The 16,136-nt window shown below is 55.8% G+C and overlaps 1 protein-coding gene across 9 annotated transcripts in view; it reads right to left on the reverse strand.

Annotated features, from left to right (window-relative positions):
- Positions 1–6,571: 6,571 nt before the first annotated feature.
- UNC13A (unc-13 homolog A) overlaps positions 6,572–16,136 on the reverse strand; it is a 62,429-nt gene continuing 52,864 nt past the window's right edge. For 6 of the 9 annotated variants that reach the window (XM_036450158.2, XM_036450159.2, XM_036450157.2 and 3 more), the window contains 7 exons: positions 15,401–15,457; positions 14,959–15,039; positions 13,895–14,042; positions 12,800–12,856; positions 10,072–10,164; positions 8,998–9,157; positions 6,572–7,424 (listed from right to left, as the gene is read on the reverse strand). In XM_036450158.2, coding sequence (XP_036306051.1) covers positions 7,124–7,424; positions 8,998–9,157; positions 10,072–10,164; positions 12,800–12,856; positions 13,895–14,042; positions 14,959–15,039; positions 15,401–15,457 — 897 coding nt within the window. In that variant the 3' untranslated portion in view covers positions 6,572–7,123. The remainder of the gene's footprint in view (positions 7,425–8,997; positions 9,158–10,071; positions 10,165–12,799; positions 12,857–13,894; positions 14,043–14,958; positions 15,040–15,400; positions 15,458–16,136) is intronic. The other 3 variants (XM_036450161.2, XM_045585805.1, XM_036450160.2) reach the window with 1 other exon arrangement.

Here is a 16,136-nt window from a genome sequence, read left to right on the forward strand (position 1 = left end):
AGGAAGAGAGAGGGATAGAGAGCTTGAAACGTCAATGAGAGAGAAATATCAACCAGCTGCCTCCTGCACACCCGCTACCGGGGATATGCCCACAACCAAGGTACATGCCCTTGACTGGAATCGAACCCGGGACCTTTCAGTCCGCAGACCGACTCTCTACCACTGAGCCAAACCGGTTTCGGCTTAATGTAACTTTTAATTGAAAAGTGATTCATGTTTATGGAAAACACCTCCCATTGGTCCATCAGCTCGTTGTCTTAGCTTGCTGTGGTCGCAATAACAAATGTCCACAGATTTAGTGACTTAATACACATTGCCCAGCTGCACTGGCCCAGTGTACCGAAGGGTTGCCAGTTCGATTATCTCATTGATTGGCTGCCTCCCAAACGCCCCCTCCTGGGTACTGAGCCCGTAACGGGCATATGCCTTGACCAGGAAATCCACCTGTGACCTGGTTCATAGGCTGATGTTCAGGCATTGAGCCACACTGGCCAGCACACCTGCTTTTCAGTGCCGACCAACATTGGCTGCGGACCGAGTGAAGAGAAGGAAAAACCAGGATAGCAGTTCCGTCTTTCATCTTAAGTCCCACTGATAGCCCTGACTGGTTTGGCTCAGTGGATAGAGCTTCGGCCTGTGGGCTGAAGGGTCCCAGGTTTGATTCTGGTCGAGGGCATGTACGAGTGTGCAGGAGGCAGCTGATCGATGTTTCTCTGTCATCAATGTTTCAAACTCTCTCCCTCTGCCTCTTGCACATCCCCCATTGGGGATGTGCCCACAACCAAGGTACATGCCCTTGACCAGAATCGAACCCAGGACCTTTCAATTCACAGGCCGACGCTCTATCCACTGAGCCAAACCGGTTTCAGCAATAAAACATATATATCAATATTTAAAATGAAATTAAATCCCACGGGTGCCTTCACCTGCTGGACCCAAACAGGTGCTCAGCCACATGGGGGACCTGAGGGCATGGAGGCAGCTGTGCAGCCGCTGCAGGAACGGGGTTGGGTGGGGCGGGTGCCGCTGTGTACCCACAACTTCCTCCTCGTTAATTACCGCACGCGTGGGGATGGTGAGAATGATTGTGTAATTGCAGGATGCACAGCCATAGAAACTCTTACAGGTAAGCGCAGGATTAGGAGCAGAGTAATTATATGCGATGAGATAAATTATGGAATGAAGTGTAATTTTACAGAGATCATGAACCACATAATTGTGTTGAACCCTCCAGGAAACGGAATGTACGTCTTGTGGGCATTGCCTGCATGACGCTGCTATGCGGGCAGGCGAGGTGATGAAAAGGCAAGGCGCAGACGGGGGAGGGAACAGGGGAGACGGAGGGGATGAGGGCGAGGATAGGCTGCGCTGAGGCTGCACCCGAGGCTGAGGGTCCGGTGTGAGTGGAGGGTGGAGTGAGCATGAGGGTGGTCCAGAGGTAGCCTAAGGCTGGGGAAAGCGAGGAGGAGAAGTTGAAGAAGAATTGATTCGGTCAAGGAGTTGGCAAACTACCGTCCACGAACCAAATCTGGCCAGCCACCTATGTTTGCTGTTGTTTTTTAAATTGAAGTGAAATTCAGATAAAATGAGCCGCATGCAAGGGTACGACCTCATGGCATTTAGTACATTTACCTTGTTGTCCCACCATTGGCACTGTCTGTTTCCAGAGCTGTTCACCTTCCCAAACCGAAGCTCTGTCCCCGTTCACCACTAACTTCCCGTCCCCCTCCCCCCGGCCCCGACACCCACCCCTTCCACTCTCTATCCCTATGAACTTGACTCCTCTGGGGCCTTAGGTAAGTGGGATCGCACAGTACCTGACCCTTTGTGTCCTCAGTGCTCACCACACAGTAGCATGTCAGGACGTCCTTCCTTTTAAGGCGGATTCATATCTCATTGTATGAATGGACTGTGTTTTGTTTATCCGTTCACCAGTGGACACTCGGGTTGCTTCCATCTTTGGCTGTTGTGACTGATGCTGCTATGCGCATGGGTGTGCAAGCATGTTTTTGAGACTCTGCTTTCGTTTTTTTTGTTGTTGTTGTTTTTTCAGATACCTATATCCAGAAGTAGAATTGCTGGGTCACATGGTAATTCTTTTTTTAATTTTTTGAGGAACCTCCATACTGTTTACTGTTTTCCACAGCAGCTGCACCATTTTACAGTCACAAGGGTTCCATTTTTTCACATCCTTGCTAACTTATTTTTTTTTAATATGTTTTTATTGATTTCAGAGCAAGGAAGGCAGAGGGAGAGATATAAACATCAATGATAAGAATCATCCATTGGCTGTCTCCTGCACGCCCCCTACTGGGGATCCAACCATGACCTCCTGGTTCTTAAGTCGATGCTCAACCATTGAGCCAAATGTTTGGGCCTTGTTAACGCTTTTTAAAATATAGTCCCTATTCTGATGGGTCTGAAGTGGAATCCTCAATTTTTTAATCCTTAGTTCCATGCTTATTATTTTTTATTGATCACATTTATGCATCATTAGGTTATATCTGTGGGTGTATCTTGTGGGTAGAAACATGTAGAGCTAGTCTTTGAGCTTTACAAGGGTGGTGTCATGTTTGTTTCCTGATGCCCACTGGGACCTACTTTCCCCCTCAACATCACATTTCTAAGACTCATCTGTCCAGAGGAAAACCTTATTCGTGGGAAATGGCAGAAGTACACCTGTTCCTGGTCCATGGGCGTTAACTCTGAGACTCAGAGCAAGATGCTTGTAGTTGCAAATAAACGTTTCTCACAGCACAGCACGCAGCACGTTCCTCTGTCTTCAACCCCGTGGGTGACATGATGGACCCCACCTCCTTGGGGGACACAGGGCCAGAGGCTGAGAGTGGTTTGTAGCAAGCAGCAGGGTTCCAATTTCTGCTCATCCTTGCTAACTGTGCCCTCCCCCATCAGGGCGGGAGCAGTCACCTACGGCTGCACGGCCCACCTGGGTTGCTATGGATACTGCCGGGTCTCGGGGAAGCGATAAGGTCTTCTGTCTGGCAGCGTCACCAAGAATGTGTGGGACACGCGGGGCCCCTGGTGGGCTGCCCCTTTCGGCATCAGGCAGACAGCTGTGGCTAATCTACGTTTATGGTTGTATGTTTTCCCGTGTGAAAAGACCATGCTGAGGCTGCTTTTCGACTTTTTGCCCACGTGCACGCCTTGAGGGTGGAACAGCTGGATTATGGGTAAGCCCTGTGTGTAGCCACTCTTTATTCCACTTTTAGCCTCCCCCCCCCCACTTTTTTTTTTTTTTTAATCTTCAGCTGAGGATATTTTCCCATTGATTTTTAGAGAGTGCAAGAGAGAGGGAAAGACAGGGAGAAATATTGATGTGAGAGAAACACATCGATGGGTTGCCTCCTGCATGCACCCCCACCAGGGCCTGGGGGGGGGGGGGATTGCAAATGAGGTACATGCCCTTGACCGGAATTGTACCCGGGACTCTTTACTCCCACAGGCAAACGCTCTATCCACTGAGCCAAACCAGCTAGGGCAAGCCCTTTATTTTATTTGCAACTAAAAGCATTCATGAAGCCCATTCCTGACGGTGAATCCCATGGCCTGGCTCTGGCCACTCAAATACAGAAGCAGCCCAGATCTTGGGAGGGGAGCCCCTGAATTTACCAAGGGAATCTGAGCTGAATGAGACTCAGTTTCTGCTCCCTGATGAGATGAAGACTCAGAGAAGAAATTAAGTTTAATTGTAGCAAAAGGAAGTTTCCGTTCTTTGAGATTAAATAAGAGTGATTAAATAAAATGAGATTATCACCTGCTACAGCAAAACAAAACAAAATCACAGCTGAAACCTGTTTGGCTCAGTGGATAGAGTTTCGGCCTGTGGACTGAAGGGTGCTGGTGATTCCGGTCAAGGGCATGTACCTTGGTTGTGGGCACATCCCCAGGGGGGGGCGGGGAGTGCAGAAGGCAGCTGATCGGAGTTTCTGACTCTGTGTCCCTCTCCCTTCCTCTCTGTAAAAAAACAACAAACCAATAAAATAGATATTTTTAAAAAAATCCCAAACATGGGGCTCTGTGTTGAACTGGGTTGGGGGAGGGGGATCCCTGGCTTTTGTGTTCTAACTTGCTTGCGCTCAGAGCAACAGCTGCCAGTGTCCTGGATTCGCATCCTGACTCCACCCGTTTCCCCGCTCCGTGAGGCGGGCGGGGCCAGGCGTGGGCCTTGCCTCCCGGACAGGAAGCAGGTCCCACAGCATCTGCGCATGGAACACGGATGTGAGCGTTTCTGTGTCTGTGGGGAAGCAGCGCCGTCAGCATGTGCCGGAGTCTGGGAGCCTTTTCTTTTTTTTAATATCTGCTGTTAATAAAATATTTTTACAGAGACCAAAAAACCAGAGTAGTGCAAAACATCTCCACATCATGCATTCATGACCACTTTTCATGGGTTTTAAACGTTTGTTCCAAGTCACGTATTTACAGAGAAGTGGGGGCATCGGGGACGATGCTAGACCGACAGGGTGGAGTTAAAAGTGTTTTGCTTTCACATTTGCAGTCACATGCTAAGAGGAGACGTGTAGAGGGAGAACCCCTGGGCAGGTTTCAGGGTCCGAGGGGCGGGGCCGGGGTGGGTCGAACCCCCTCCACCCGCCTGTGCGACCAACCCGGACGCTCGGGGAATCCTACACCGGTGGCTGGGCAGGGGTGAGGGGATGGGGGGGGGGTGCAGGGGGTGGGGGAGGAGGTCTCACTCAACATCATCAACTGGATTTCTCTCTTTTAAAAAAATAAAAGGCAAAGAGAAAAGCAACACGTGTCAGCGAAGACGACTTTGGTCCTTGACAGTTTTTAGGAAAGCGTGTTCAGGGGACGTTCAGGGTCGTGATACAAACCAAGTCCCCCGAGGGCTCCCCTTGCTCTGCACCCAGACAGCAGGGTGCGGGGTGACTCTAGGATAGTCCTGCTGTCCCGCCCCTCAGTGTCCCCATCTGCGAGATGGACAGTGCGGGGGCTGGACGTTGGGGACGAAAAGGTCTCTGAGGTCCCAGCAGAGGTCCCAAGGATTCCTAGTTGGGTGTGAAGTTATTTTTTGCATCTCTGATGGGGGTATGGTGAGGTGTCAGGCTCTGGTGCCCGAGTCAGAGTTTGGGGGACACAGCCAGGTAACTCCTCCTTTTAGGGAAACCCTTCTAGGTGAGACAGGTCTCTTCTCCTTCTAGGTCACCAGTTTTGTCTTTTCCCCTCTCTGTCTCTGTAGCTCCCCATCTCTCAGTCTCTCTCCATTCAAGGTCTCTCTCTGTCCCCACTGCGATGTGATCTCACTTTCCTGATTTACCTCCTCTCTCCCTCCTTCTCTGGGCCTGTATCCTTACTCTGCGCCTGTCCCTCTTGGGGACGGGATTGGCTGTCCAAGATGCCCCTCACTGTCCCCCTCTCTGCCTCATCAGAGGCCCACCCCACTTCATCTTTTTCCTGATCCTGCCTGCGCCCCGAAAACTTGGGCCATGTCTTGGCATGAAGCAAGGTCCATGTGACCCTGAGATCCCATCAGGGTTAAGAACCCGGATCACCCCAGATGAGGCGGCAAAAGCCTAGACATCACCCACGCTTGGGCACTACATACACGTGCTGGGTGGCCCTGGGGCAAGTCCTGCTCCTCTCTGAGCCCTGTTGCTCCTGATTTCAAACCCTCCCCACTCCCTGGATTCCTCTCCCGTCCCTCCCATGTCCCCTCGTCATTCTGTCTGTGATCAAGCCGCAGTCTGGCTCAAATACCCTGTGTGCCCAGACCTGTGCTGGAGGGGGAGGTTGGTAATGGGGATGGCCGTGGGCAGACACACATGTGGATGCGTGGGCACACACTGAGGTTCCCCGGGACATAATTCCACTAGGCATGCCTCGTTGTCACCCCGTGCCCCACAGCCTGTGTGGGCCTTGAGAGGCCTCAGACCCCAGTCTGGAGAGAACAGAGTCCCCCACAAGCACCCCCAGTCCCACTGCTTCCAGGGCCAAGGGTGGGGGCGTCCTGAGGGGGAACAGTGATGATTTCCTAGATGAGATGTTTGTGCTGAGTTCTAGTCTCTTTCCATTCTTTCCTGTCTGGAGAATTCTGGGAGAAGGAGCGAGCAGGGGGCTGGGTCCAGAAAATCCCAAATCCTCACTTTTTTGTTGGCAGGAGGTCAAGAGTTCTCGGGCATCTCCCAGGGGTCCTAGCGGAAAGGGCTGGGGGCGGGGAGTTTTTCTTGGCAACCAGAGGTGGGAGGGGGCAGTAGTAGGCTTGGCCCAGACCCCCATTCCTTGTAAGGGTTGGGGGAGGTCCCCTGAGGGGGGTTAGCAGCAATGGGGAGCTCGGTGGGGTCATCTCAGTCCACCCTTGGATGGGGCACACAGGCCAAGGGGAGTGCGGACAAGGCTGGCACTGGGTCCCTCAGCAACTCTTTGCGGCTTTTTGCCATCTGTCAAACGAGTGAGTTGAACTCTATGGGCATGTGGGGGGTAAAGAGGAGAAAAAGCCCATAGGGCAATGCGGGTGCCCCAGAGCCCTTCCCTGGGCCCCCAGGGTTTGGGCGCCGGAGGGCGCATGTGCTTTTGAAATTTCATCCTCCTCTTATTTTGCACAAACATAAAAAGGGACTGGGGTCCACCAAGGCCCTCCAACTACCATCCTAGTCCCTCCAGCCCCCAGACCACCAGGGGGTGCTCCGGGAAGCCCTGCCCCTTGCCTCGGGCCCGCCCCTCGAGGGACCGAAAGTTCCATACTTGGCAATTGGTCTTGGGCCCAGGGGTTGGGGACCCGTCTTATGGCTTTTCCTTGGGACAGGAGACAGGGGACCAGAGCCCGGGGACCAGGCCTCCTCAGTTAGGGACGGGGGTCTCCCATCCCAGCTCCGAAGGCCCCGGAGGCGCTGCAGGCGTGGCCGCAGGGAGGGAATGTGGCTTTTTCCTCCTCTCCCCCCCGCCCTACCCGCGCCCTGGGGCGTGGCCTCCCGAGGGGGCGGGGCACCGTCCATTCCGAATTCCTCGGTGGGAAGCTAAGTCGAGGGCGCAAGCGCACACGGTCCTCGGAGCCAAGCCCGCAGACACGCCCTCAGGGAGGTCCCAGCGCGCAGGCGCCGCCCCGCCCCTTTGCGCCCGCGCAACGCCGCGCGCCCGCGCGTCCCGCCTAGGATGCGGGCGTGGCACCGCCCTCCTCGGCGGAGCGCGTGTCCGACTTGAGCTTGACGAACTCCTTGGCTACCTCGTCGTTGCTGCGTTGCGACAGGATGCGCAGCACCGTGAGGCCCGTGTCGTCCATGTGGATGCGGCGGCCGAGGGGCAGCCAGCAGGCGGCGCTCCCGCGCTGGGCCAGCTCACGCAGCTGCAGCACGGCCAGCCCCACGGTGCGGTCCTCGCGCGCAAAGCAGTAGTCTTTGACGCACACCTGCAGCTCGTAGCACTCCGGGCCCGCTTCCGCGCTCAGCGTGCTGCGGAGGGCGGGGCGTCAGGCCGGGCCCCGCCCACCGGCCAGCTCCACCCCACCGATGGCCACGCCCCACGCCAGACCCCTCCCCCTCGGCCACCCAGGCGGCTCCGCCCCCCGCGCTAGACCACACACGCCACGCGCAATCCTCCCATTTTCATGACTTCCCCCTTCAGGCCATCAGTCCCTGCCCCAGTGATCTTCAGCCTTTCGCTAGGCCATGTCCACACCTGCTGACCTCCTTTCCCCCACCATATCCACTAAGAAATGTCTGTGCCATGTCTCTCTTCCCTCCATTCTGCTCCCCACGCAACGACATCCCATCAGCCTGGTCAAATCATGTCCCTACTCCAGTGATCTTCCCCCAGACCCTCCCTGGCTTGGCCATGTTCCTACCACTCTGTGGTACCCAGCGTCCAAACCCTTAATCGGCTGAGCAGTTGACCTCACCATCCTGCTGCTTCAGATATTGCACCCAGAAGCCCCATTACCAGGCTCCCACCAGAACTCCAGTCCTCACCTGGATGCAGGCCTCTCCCCCATGGTACCTAGATCCTCAAGATGCCCTCCCATGAGACCCAGCCCTGAAGTCTCAGCGTGACTCTCCATGCCCCCAGGCTGCATCTCTAGTGAAGCCGGGCTTCTGCCCCTCAGGTGACTGGCCTTGATGCTAGCAGATGATGAGCCTCCCCCCACTCCATGTTGCTCTCAGGCCGCACTCCTAGCCCACCCCAGGAGGCATCTACCCCCACGAGGCCGTGTTCTTGCTCCCAAGCGTTGTGTCAGGTGACCAATTACTCCCACGTCCTCCGGCCCCTCGCTCTCTAACATAACTGGCCGCTGTTGTCCCTCAGGGCCCCTCAACTCTCCCAGCTCTGATGCCCTCTGTACTTCTGTCCCTCAAGAACAGCCCCCAGAGTTACCCTGCTCCAGTGAGGTTCACACCTCATCCAGAAATCCACCCAGTGACTTCACCCACCCAGGTAACCCCCCTGTGCACCCTGGTCAGAGTTATGTGCGTTCCCCAGGGTCGGTCCTGTCTAGACACCTGATGCCTTGACCAAGCTCACAGCTGCCCACCAGGAAACCCTATCCAGAGTGACACCCCCCCCACCTCACATGATACACATCCCCATTTCCTAAACCAAACCACAATCCACTCCCGTCCCCACAGCAGACTCCTCCAGATAACCTGCCCCAACGGCCCCGACAAGGCTCACAGCTGACTCCATGAGTCCCCAACCCCCCCACCATGGCCACCTACACTATACAACCACCAGAGTCTCCAGACTTTGGCCCTAACCAGCACACCCCTCTGCTCAGATTTCCCCTCCACTTTACAAGCTTTCATCATGGTGTTATATCACTCCAAACACACACCTGCCTGCCCCCCAAGGTGGTCAACTCCATCTCAGTGTTCCCACACCGATGTCAGTTCTGCACAAAAGTGCCTCCGTTCCCACTAACTGTACCTAGGACGTGACCTCTCACACCCCTGTGCCCATCGGACACCCCTCCTGCCTAGTGGGCTGAGGGTAACCGGCAAATACCCCCTCCCCAGAGCACCCCAGACTCACAACTGGAAGCTCTCATTGTACTTGGGGGCCCAGCTGTTGTTCTTGGATTTGGTTGCAAACTTGCGTTTCTTGTCGCTGAGATGGGGCCCAATGATGTTGACTTCAATGAACGGCCGGAAAATGCCAGAAGTCTGCCACTTGAGGTCATTGGCAGCCACCACTATTGGAGGAAGTAGAGGAGAAGATTGGTCAGGTTTCCTCAATTTGGGGCCATGGTTTTCAAAGCCTGTCTGAAAGACTACATTTCCCAGCATGCTACTGTAGCTAAGTGTAGCCAAGGTTATGGCTTAAAAGGGAAAATGCCCTAAACTTCTCTTTCCTCTAGCTCAGTGGTCGGCAAACTGCGGCTCTGTTGACTAATGAGTTTGCCGACCACTGCTCTAGCTGAAGGCTTGGATAGTGGTGAGGGCTGAGTTATCTGGGACTCCATAGAGGAGGAAAACATATCAGGGATAGAAGTACAACAAAAGATGTCAGGGGCCTGCATCCCCAACACTGTGATGCCTCAGAGTCAGCTCTCATTGTTCTTGGAGTCAACTCAGAGAAAAGTGTATTCTATCTTGTTCAAGCCACTGTCATTCTAGGCCAGGGCTAACATAGACGTGTATTTTAATTAACAAAATAAAAGCAAACAAAAGGATAGAGGAGCTGAGAGATGGAGAAAGTGAAACTCAGTCCTGTTAATACTGTTTACACCCCTGGATTCAACCATGCCTGAAGGTGGTATACTTCTGGAATTTTTCGTTTTTGTTTTTAAAGATTTTTAATTGATTTTTAGAGAAAGAGAAAGGGAGAGGGAGAGAAAGTGAGAAACATCTATGTGAGAGCAAAACGTCAATCAGCTGCCTGCTGCATGCCTCCTACCGGGGATCAAGATTGCAACCCAGTCATGTGCCCGGGCCAGGAATTGAATCAACATCCTTTCAGTGCGTGGGATGATGCCCACTGGCCAGGGCTGGAATGAAACGTCTTCTTATTGAGAAAGTTTTTTGCTGAAGCCAACAGTGTGGTTTCTGTGTTAGAACCTAGTGCATCCTGGCTGGGGCACTCCCCTTCCCACCCCAGGCTGCTCACCTTTCACTGTGACCTTGTGTTCGCCGGTTCCCGGGTGAGTGAAGAGCTCCACGTGGACGGAGACCTCGCCCACAGGGTCTTCCACGTTGGAGCCTGGGGGGGGGGGGCAGGGCAGAAGGCTGGCGTCAGCTCCATTCCTTCCCACCCACCAGGAGGGACCCGGACTGCCCCCTGCCCACGATGTGCTGGCAGCACCAGGTCAACAGCCCTGACAGGGGGGCACGGAGGGTTGGCTGGAGTGGTAGGGAATCTTGGGGAGGCCGGGAACCCGGGCCTCTGGCCTTTCACTGCCTTGCTCTGTGATCTCAAGTAGATCTCATAACTTCTCTCAGCCTAATGTTTCTGCACCCCACCCCACCCCCCTTTTTTTTTTACTATCATAAGGTCAAAACTCAGTCTTCATCTTACACACCATCTTGGCAGAATCTGGCTTCGGTGCCTCAGTTTCTCCTCTTGGCTACAATAATACCACACTCTCCAATTTCTCATCCTACACACTAGTCACTCTCACCTTTTTTTGTCACTTCCTCCTTTTCTGTCAATCCTCAAGCTGTTGGGGCACCCAATACCTCACTCCTCGATCCCCTTTACTTCCTCCCTAAGCATTTGTACATTCGAAGAGCCTACCAGCTCTACCTTCAAAATATTGTACATCCAGGATCTCCCCCACCTCCCTGACCTCCATCCTGGCCCAGCCCCCATCGTCCCACTCCTGGGCTGCTACAGCAGACTCCTCCCTGTCTCCTTGCATCCTCCTCTGAGCTTCTCTCAGTACACCAGCCGGAGAAACCCTATTAAGTCAGATCACATCCCTCCTCCGCTCAAAACCCTCCCATCTCACTCTGAAGTAATGGAGTCCTTTTGTGACCTGCAGGGTCCCTCCAGATATGCCTCACTGTTACTTCTGCTGCCTCACCTCCCTCCACTCTCACCTTTGCTAACTCTGCTCCAGCCACGTGGACTTCCTCTTTCATTTTCCCTGCCTCCTCACCTTTCCTCTTCTAATAGACAATCTCACGTTTCTATTTGGAAATGCCTCCACCCTCCCCTAAGACCTTGTGGCTCCATCCCCCACTTCAGGGGCGGCCAAAGGAACCATGGCTGTCCAGTGAGAGCGTCCCCTGCCCCTGGCTGCAACCATAGGCAGAGGGATGGTCATGTGACTCAAGCTGGGCCAGTAGGCGTTGGCCCTGGGACTCTGGCTGTCACTATTAGGAAAGAGTCTGTCTCTCTGGTGCTAAACTAGCAAGGCTGTCTCTGCCTAATGCGGGGAGAGGCCACCCCGAAGCGGTGTCTGCAGCGATCGGTGACCAGTGGCGTTGCTGAAGACTCTGGATCCAGCCATTCCTGATGCCAACCCAACCTCTAGTTTTTCAGTTCCAGAGCCAACCAGCTCGCTTGTCTACTGAGTCAGGGTGAGGTGCACTTCTGTTTCCGGCCAGCACACGCATCCTGACTGGTTGTGCTGAGGATCCTTGGAGGTTAGCTACTGGGAAAAGCTTCTGCCCCCTGTGGGGCCTGGGGGCCTGTGGCTGCCAGCTCATCGGCCAGGCCCCTCCCAAGCCCCCCAGGAAGCTCTCCAGGCGTGGTGCACCCCATGCACGGGGGAGGAACAGGAGGAATGTGGGGGTGGGGGTGGGAAGGGGAATGGGTCAGTCCAAGGTTGATCCGGGTCACTTGCGAGGGGCAGGAAGTTAGAGGCTCAAGGGCATGAAAACCTGCCCACCCCCCAGCACCCCAGTATTGGGGAGTGCACCCCCATCTTTGCTGCTACCCCAGGCCGCTTTCCTTATCATCTCAGGCTCTTGCCCCCACCCCCTCCCCCAATCACATGCTCAGCCTCACCTCCCCCACCCCCACCCCAGGCTGATGCTTCATTGCAAGCTCAATCAGGGCCAGACTGAGGGTGCCAGGAGGGAACCGGACAGTGGTTGGGACAGGTGAGGGGTCAGACCAAGGCCAAAGCTAGTAAGAAGGGGGAGGGGGGCAGTGTTGGAAGCCCCCATCCCGTGGTTTGCTGGCTCCAAGAGGAAGGGTCTTTCCTGGGAGGGCCTGTCTGTGCTTCTCTCCCCCCCCCCCCCCCCTCCAAGGCCCAGCTCCCCTGCAGGGTAAGGATCCCTGGGCAAGTGGCTTCTCTTTTGAGGCACGGTTTCCCCATTTATGGAATGATAAACCCCCTTTGTGTGGCGTTCAGAAGGAATCTTTGTAAGAGTCCTTGAGAAGTTCTTAGTGCAAGGGCTGACTCACAGTTAGAGTTTGAAAAAAGGGTAGTTTTCTACATTCGGAAAAGTGATATCAAACATAACAGTAACAACAGCAGCAGCAGCAGCAGTAACTAAAAATTGCTAGGTGCTATTCAAGGCCAGAACCTGCTCTAGATTTAATCCATCGCATCCCATGAATGAAGGTCCTTGACTTCCTCCAGCTTAGCGATGAGAAAACGGAGCTCAGGGGCCCGAGCTGTGCCCCGGGTGCCCAGCCAGGGCTGGCAGAGCTGGGATCCGGCTTAAGAGCTGCACTTAGGATGCCGACTGGAATTCCCTCCCCTTCCCCACGTGGAACCAGCAAGCCATCCTTCCTCCTTGTCCGCGGGGCCCCGCGGGCGGCCGGCCCAGCCCGGGGCTGAGGCGGAAGGACGGCCTTTTACTAGCCGCGGCTGGGGGGGCGCAGGCACCAGGCACCGGGCACCGGGCGCGGGGAGGGGCGGGCGGGCGGCGGAGGCACGTACCCTTCTCAGGATAAATGTCTTCACTAAGGGTAAACCTAGTCCCTTTTCCACCATGGACTAATCGCGGGGGAGGGGGAGAAGGGAGGGAAGCGGGGACAGAGACGAGCAATCCGGGGGCGAGGATGGAGGGCGAGTGTGCGTGGGGGGAGCAGGGGAGGCGCGGAGGGGCGGCGAGTGGCGGGGAGGAGAGACAAGAGAGAGAGAAACGTCAGCTGCAGGTGGACAGACAGACAGCCTCCCGCTCCGGGGGACACCGGGGACACTAGAAGCAGCAGGTGGACCGGGCACGAAGAGGAGGGCAGAGTCCTGACGCCCAGGGAGCGCCCTGCGGTGGGGAAAGGGGCCCCTCTCGGTGGGCGCAGGGCCTGCTCCCCCGCCCCAGCCTCCCCCCGCCCCCCAACACCCGCTCCCCACTGCCAGGTCAGTGACCGAACATCTCACCCTTGTTTGTACTCTCAGAGACAATTTTGAAAAGGGGAGGGTCCCTGGTGAGGGGACTAGGACCCCGGAGTCCTGTCCCCCAACCTGAGCTGGGGTGTGTGAGCTCAGAGAGGGACAGGAGACTGAGCGGGGTTGGAAAGAATCTGAGAAATGGGAACTTCCTCTCCCCACACCCCCTCTAGGTTGGGGTTCCTCCCATCCCTGGGATTGTCAATCATTCCTTAGCCTAAGAGCCTTCAACCTTTCCTCCAGATGTCATTCCCCTGGAGCTGCCAACCGCTCATTGGCCACAGGAGGGCACAAGTCCCGCCCATGCCAAAGCTGTCAATCACTCCTTAGTTCCTCCCCTTCCCTCCCCGTCCCCCAGTCCCAGAGGCCGGCCCGCCACAGCGGCCCACCACGCCTCAGGTCGCGCGCCCCTAGCATCTGTCCATCACCTTGGTCCTAGCAGCTGTCAAAGAGGCCCCGCCCCAGAGCTTTCAATCACTTCTGGCTCTAGGAGGCCCATGGATTTCCCCACAAACGGTGAATTACTCATTGGCCCAGGACCAAGCGGTTCACAAGCGCCAGGGATCTGTTAACGCGCTCCTGGTGCCACAGACGAGCCAATGCTCGTGGTGAGTGTTGGCCTGGGGCCACGCTGCCGCCCCTTACCCTGGGCGGCCTGCGTCTGCACGAAGGTCTTAATGAGCAGGTCGGTGGCCTGCGTGTAGAGGGACAGGGCATAGCGCAGGGACTGCAGGTCCGGGCTCTTCTCCAGGAAGGTCTTCTTGAGGCCCACGCCGCCGGCGTGGAAGTATTGCTGTGGGCACAGGGTGGGGAAGTGAGGGCAGAGGCAGCCCTACGGGCTCCTCCTAGCGGGCCCTCCCGCCCTGTCCTCCGCCATCCCTCTGCCCTCTGCAACAATGCACTGGATGAGCCCAGGGCCTCCACTCAAGTCTGGTGCCGCTGCTCCCCCACCTCCACTCCTGCCCCCACCCTGCCAGTGGGCTCCCAGCACCCTCAGAATAGCACTCATGCCTCCGCGCCCTTCCCAGGCCCATGGGCTTCAACCCTACAACCTCCTTGACTTTTCTCCATTGTCTTCCCTAGACCATGCCTGCCTCAGGGCCTTTGCACTTCCTATGATCACTGGGGGTGAGGTCCTCTGGCCCTGATCTTATCTGGCTCCTTGTCTTTCTTTGATTAAGGTTTCCTCTTTAATATGCTGCCAGCTCCATTTTAGCAAAACATGTTTTTCAGAGTAGTTTTCATTCCATGCAGACCACAGCCTCTTTCGTGACTCCATGCTCTTGCATGGGCTGGGCCCCTGCCTGGAACGCTGTTTGCTTTGCCTTGTGAACTCCTACGCATCTCTCAAAACCCACCTCCCACATGTTTTCTTCTAGAAAGTCCTTGCTGCTCTCTCCCTACGCCAGTGGTCGGCAAACTGTGGCTTGCAGCTTTCGAGCAGTGGTTTGCCGCTCTGTTGACTAATGAGTTTGCTGACCACTGCCCTAGGCTACCCCAGCTTCCATTCTTCCCTCTACAGCACCCTGACCACAGGCCTAAAGATGTCTGTATCCAACGGTCTGCCCCCCAGCCCCCTGGCTGGGGCCTCTCAGGGCCTTGCCAGAGGGTCAGCAGGGAGTGTTCAGAAATGGGATGAATGAAGGTTCCTGTCCACACCCCCACACCCTCTGCCTGCCTCCCCGGTGGGCAGGGGTGGGGCCTCTCACCTTGATGGTGTCCAGGGCCAGCTCAACAACTGCACACTGTTTTGGGGTCAAGCTCTTGGCTTCCTCTCGTACCATGTGGTCCTGGATGGAGAGAGAGAGGGGCCAGGTGGGCAGAGCAGGCCCTCGTTAGGGATCTGCCTGGCTAAGGTACTCATCCCTGTAAATCAGTGAGGAGTCGGATAGCGGGTCTGCTCTTCATCCTTGTGTGCCCGGTGCCAGCATATGCCCGCACCCACAGCAGGCGCGCCGTAAGTATGTGTTGAGTAAACGGTTTATACTCTTGACCAAGCTGTACCTTTCCAATACACCGGAGCAAAAAATTTGTGCGTAAGCCCGTCCGAGCAGGGATCCTCCTGTCCCTTGAACCTAAAAAGCGGTCACTATTCCGGGACTCCTCCCAAGCAATCCCCCGACCCTGACCTCCCCTCACTCCTGGCCGCACCTTGAGTTTAGACAGTTGACCCAGCTCCTTGGCCGCATTGAAGATCATCTGGGTTCCCTGCAGATGACAAGAGACACGGCCACGTCAGCGTGGGAGTCCCCCAGCCCAGTCCCCAAGCCCCTGATGACACCCTAGCCCTGGAGTCTTCTTAGTTCTTGTCCAAAGGCCCTGGGCAGGGCAATGGTTGTGTCGCAGAGACAGAGGTCTGGACCTCCCCGCATCACCGCCCCGCCATGAAGTGCTAAGGGGTGGTTGTGATTGTCCCCAGAAATCCCAGTCTTGTGGGGATGTTATCACCACCCCCCACCTCCACCTCCATCATGACCCTGGGTTTGTGGGTCAGAGAAGGGAAAGGATGAGAGAGTGGGCTGCAAGGGGCAGTGGGTGGAGGGGTGGGGGTGGGGACCTGGATGATGTTTGTGGGTCTGGGTGGGCCTTGCCAGCCCAAAGTCAGAGGGTCTGGAGGAAACCGTGGGATGGGCTCTATCGAACCCTCACTCCCTGCAGGACCATTCCCTCGGGGGGAGGAGTTCCCCAGTAACCTGCGGGGGAGACTTTAGTCTGACCTTTTAAAGAAAGAATCCTCCCAACACACATCTCAATATAACCTCCCCACTTCTCCCCTCTCAAGCAAGATGGTGTCCTGGTTATAGCTCCAACAAGCTGAGCGGGCCTGGATTCAAATCCCAGCTCGGCTGTGTGGCTCTGGGCAAGTCACTTAACCTCTCTGAGTCTC

This window comes from Pipistrellus kuhlii, unplaced genomic scaffold (genome assembly GCF_014108245.1).
Source record: "Pipistrellus kuhlii isolate mPipKuh1 unplaced genomic scaffold, mPipKuh1.p scaffold_m20_p_21, whole genome shotgun sequence".
Taxonomy (NCBI): domain Eukaryota; kingdom Metazoa; phylum Chordata; class Mammalia; order Chiroptera; family Vespertilionidae; genus Pipistrellus; species Pipistrellus kuhlii.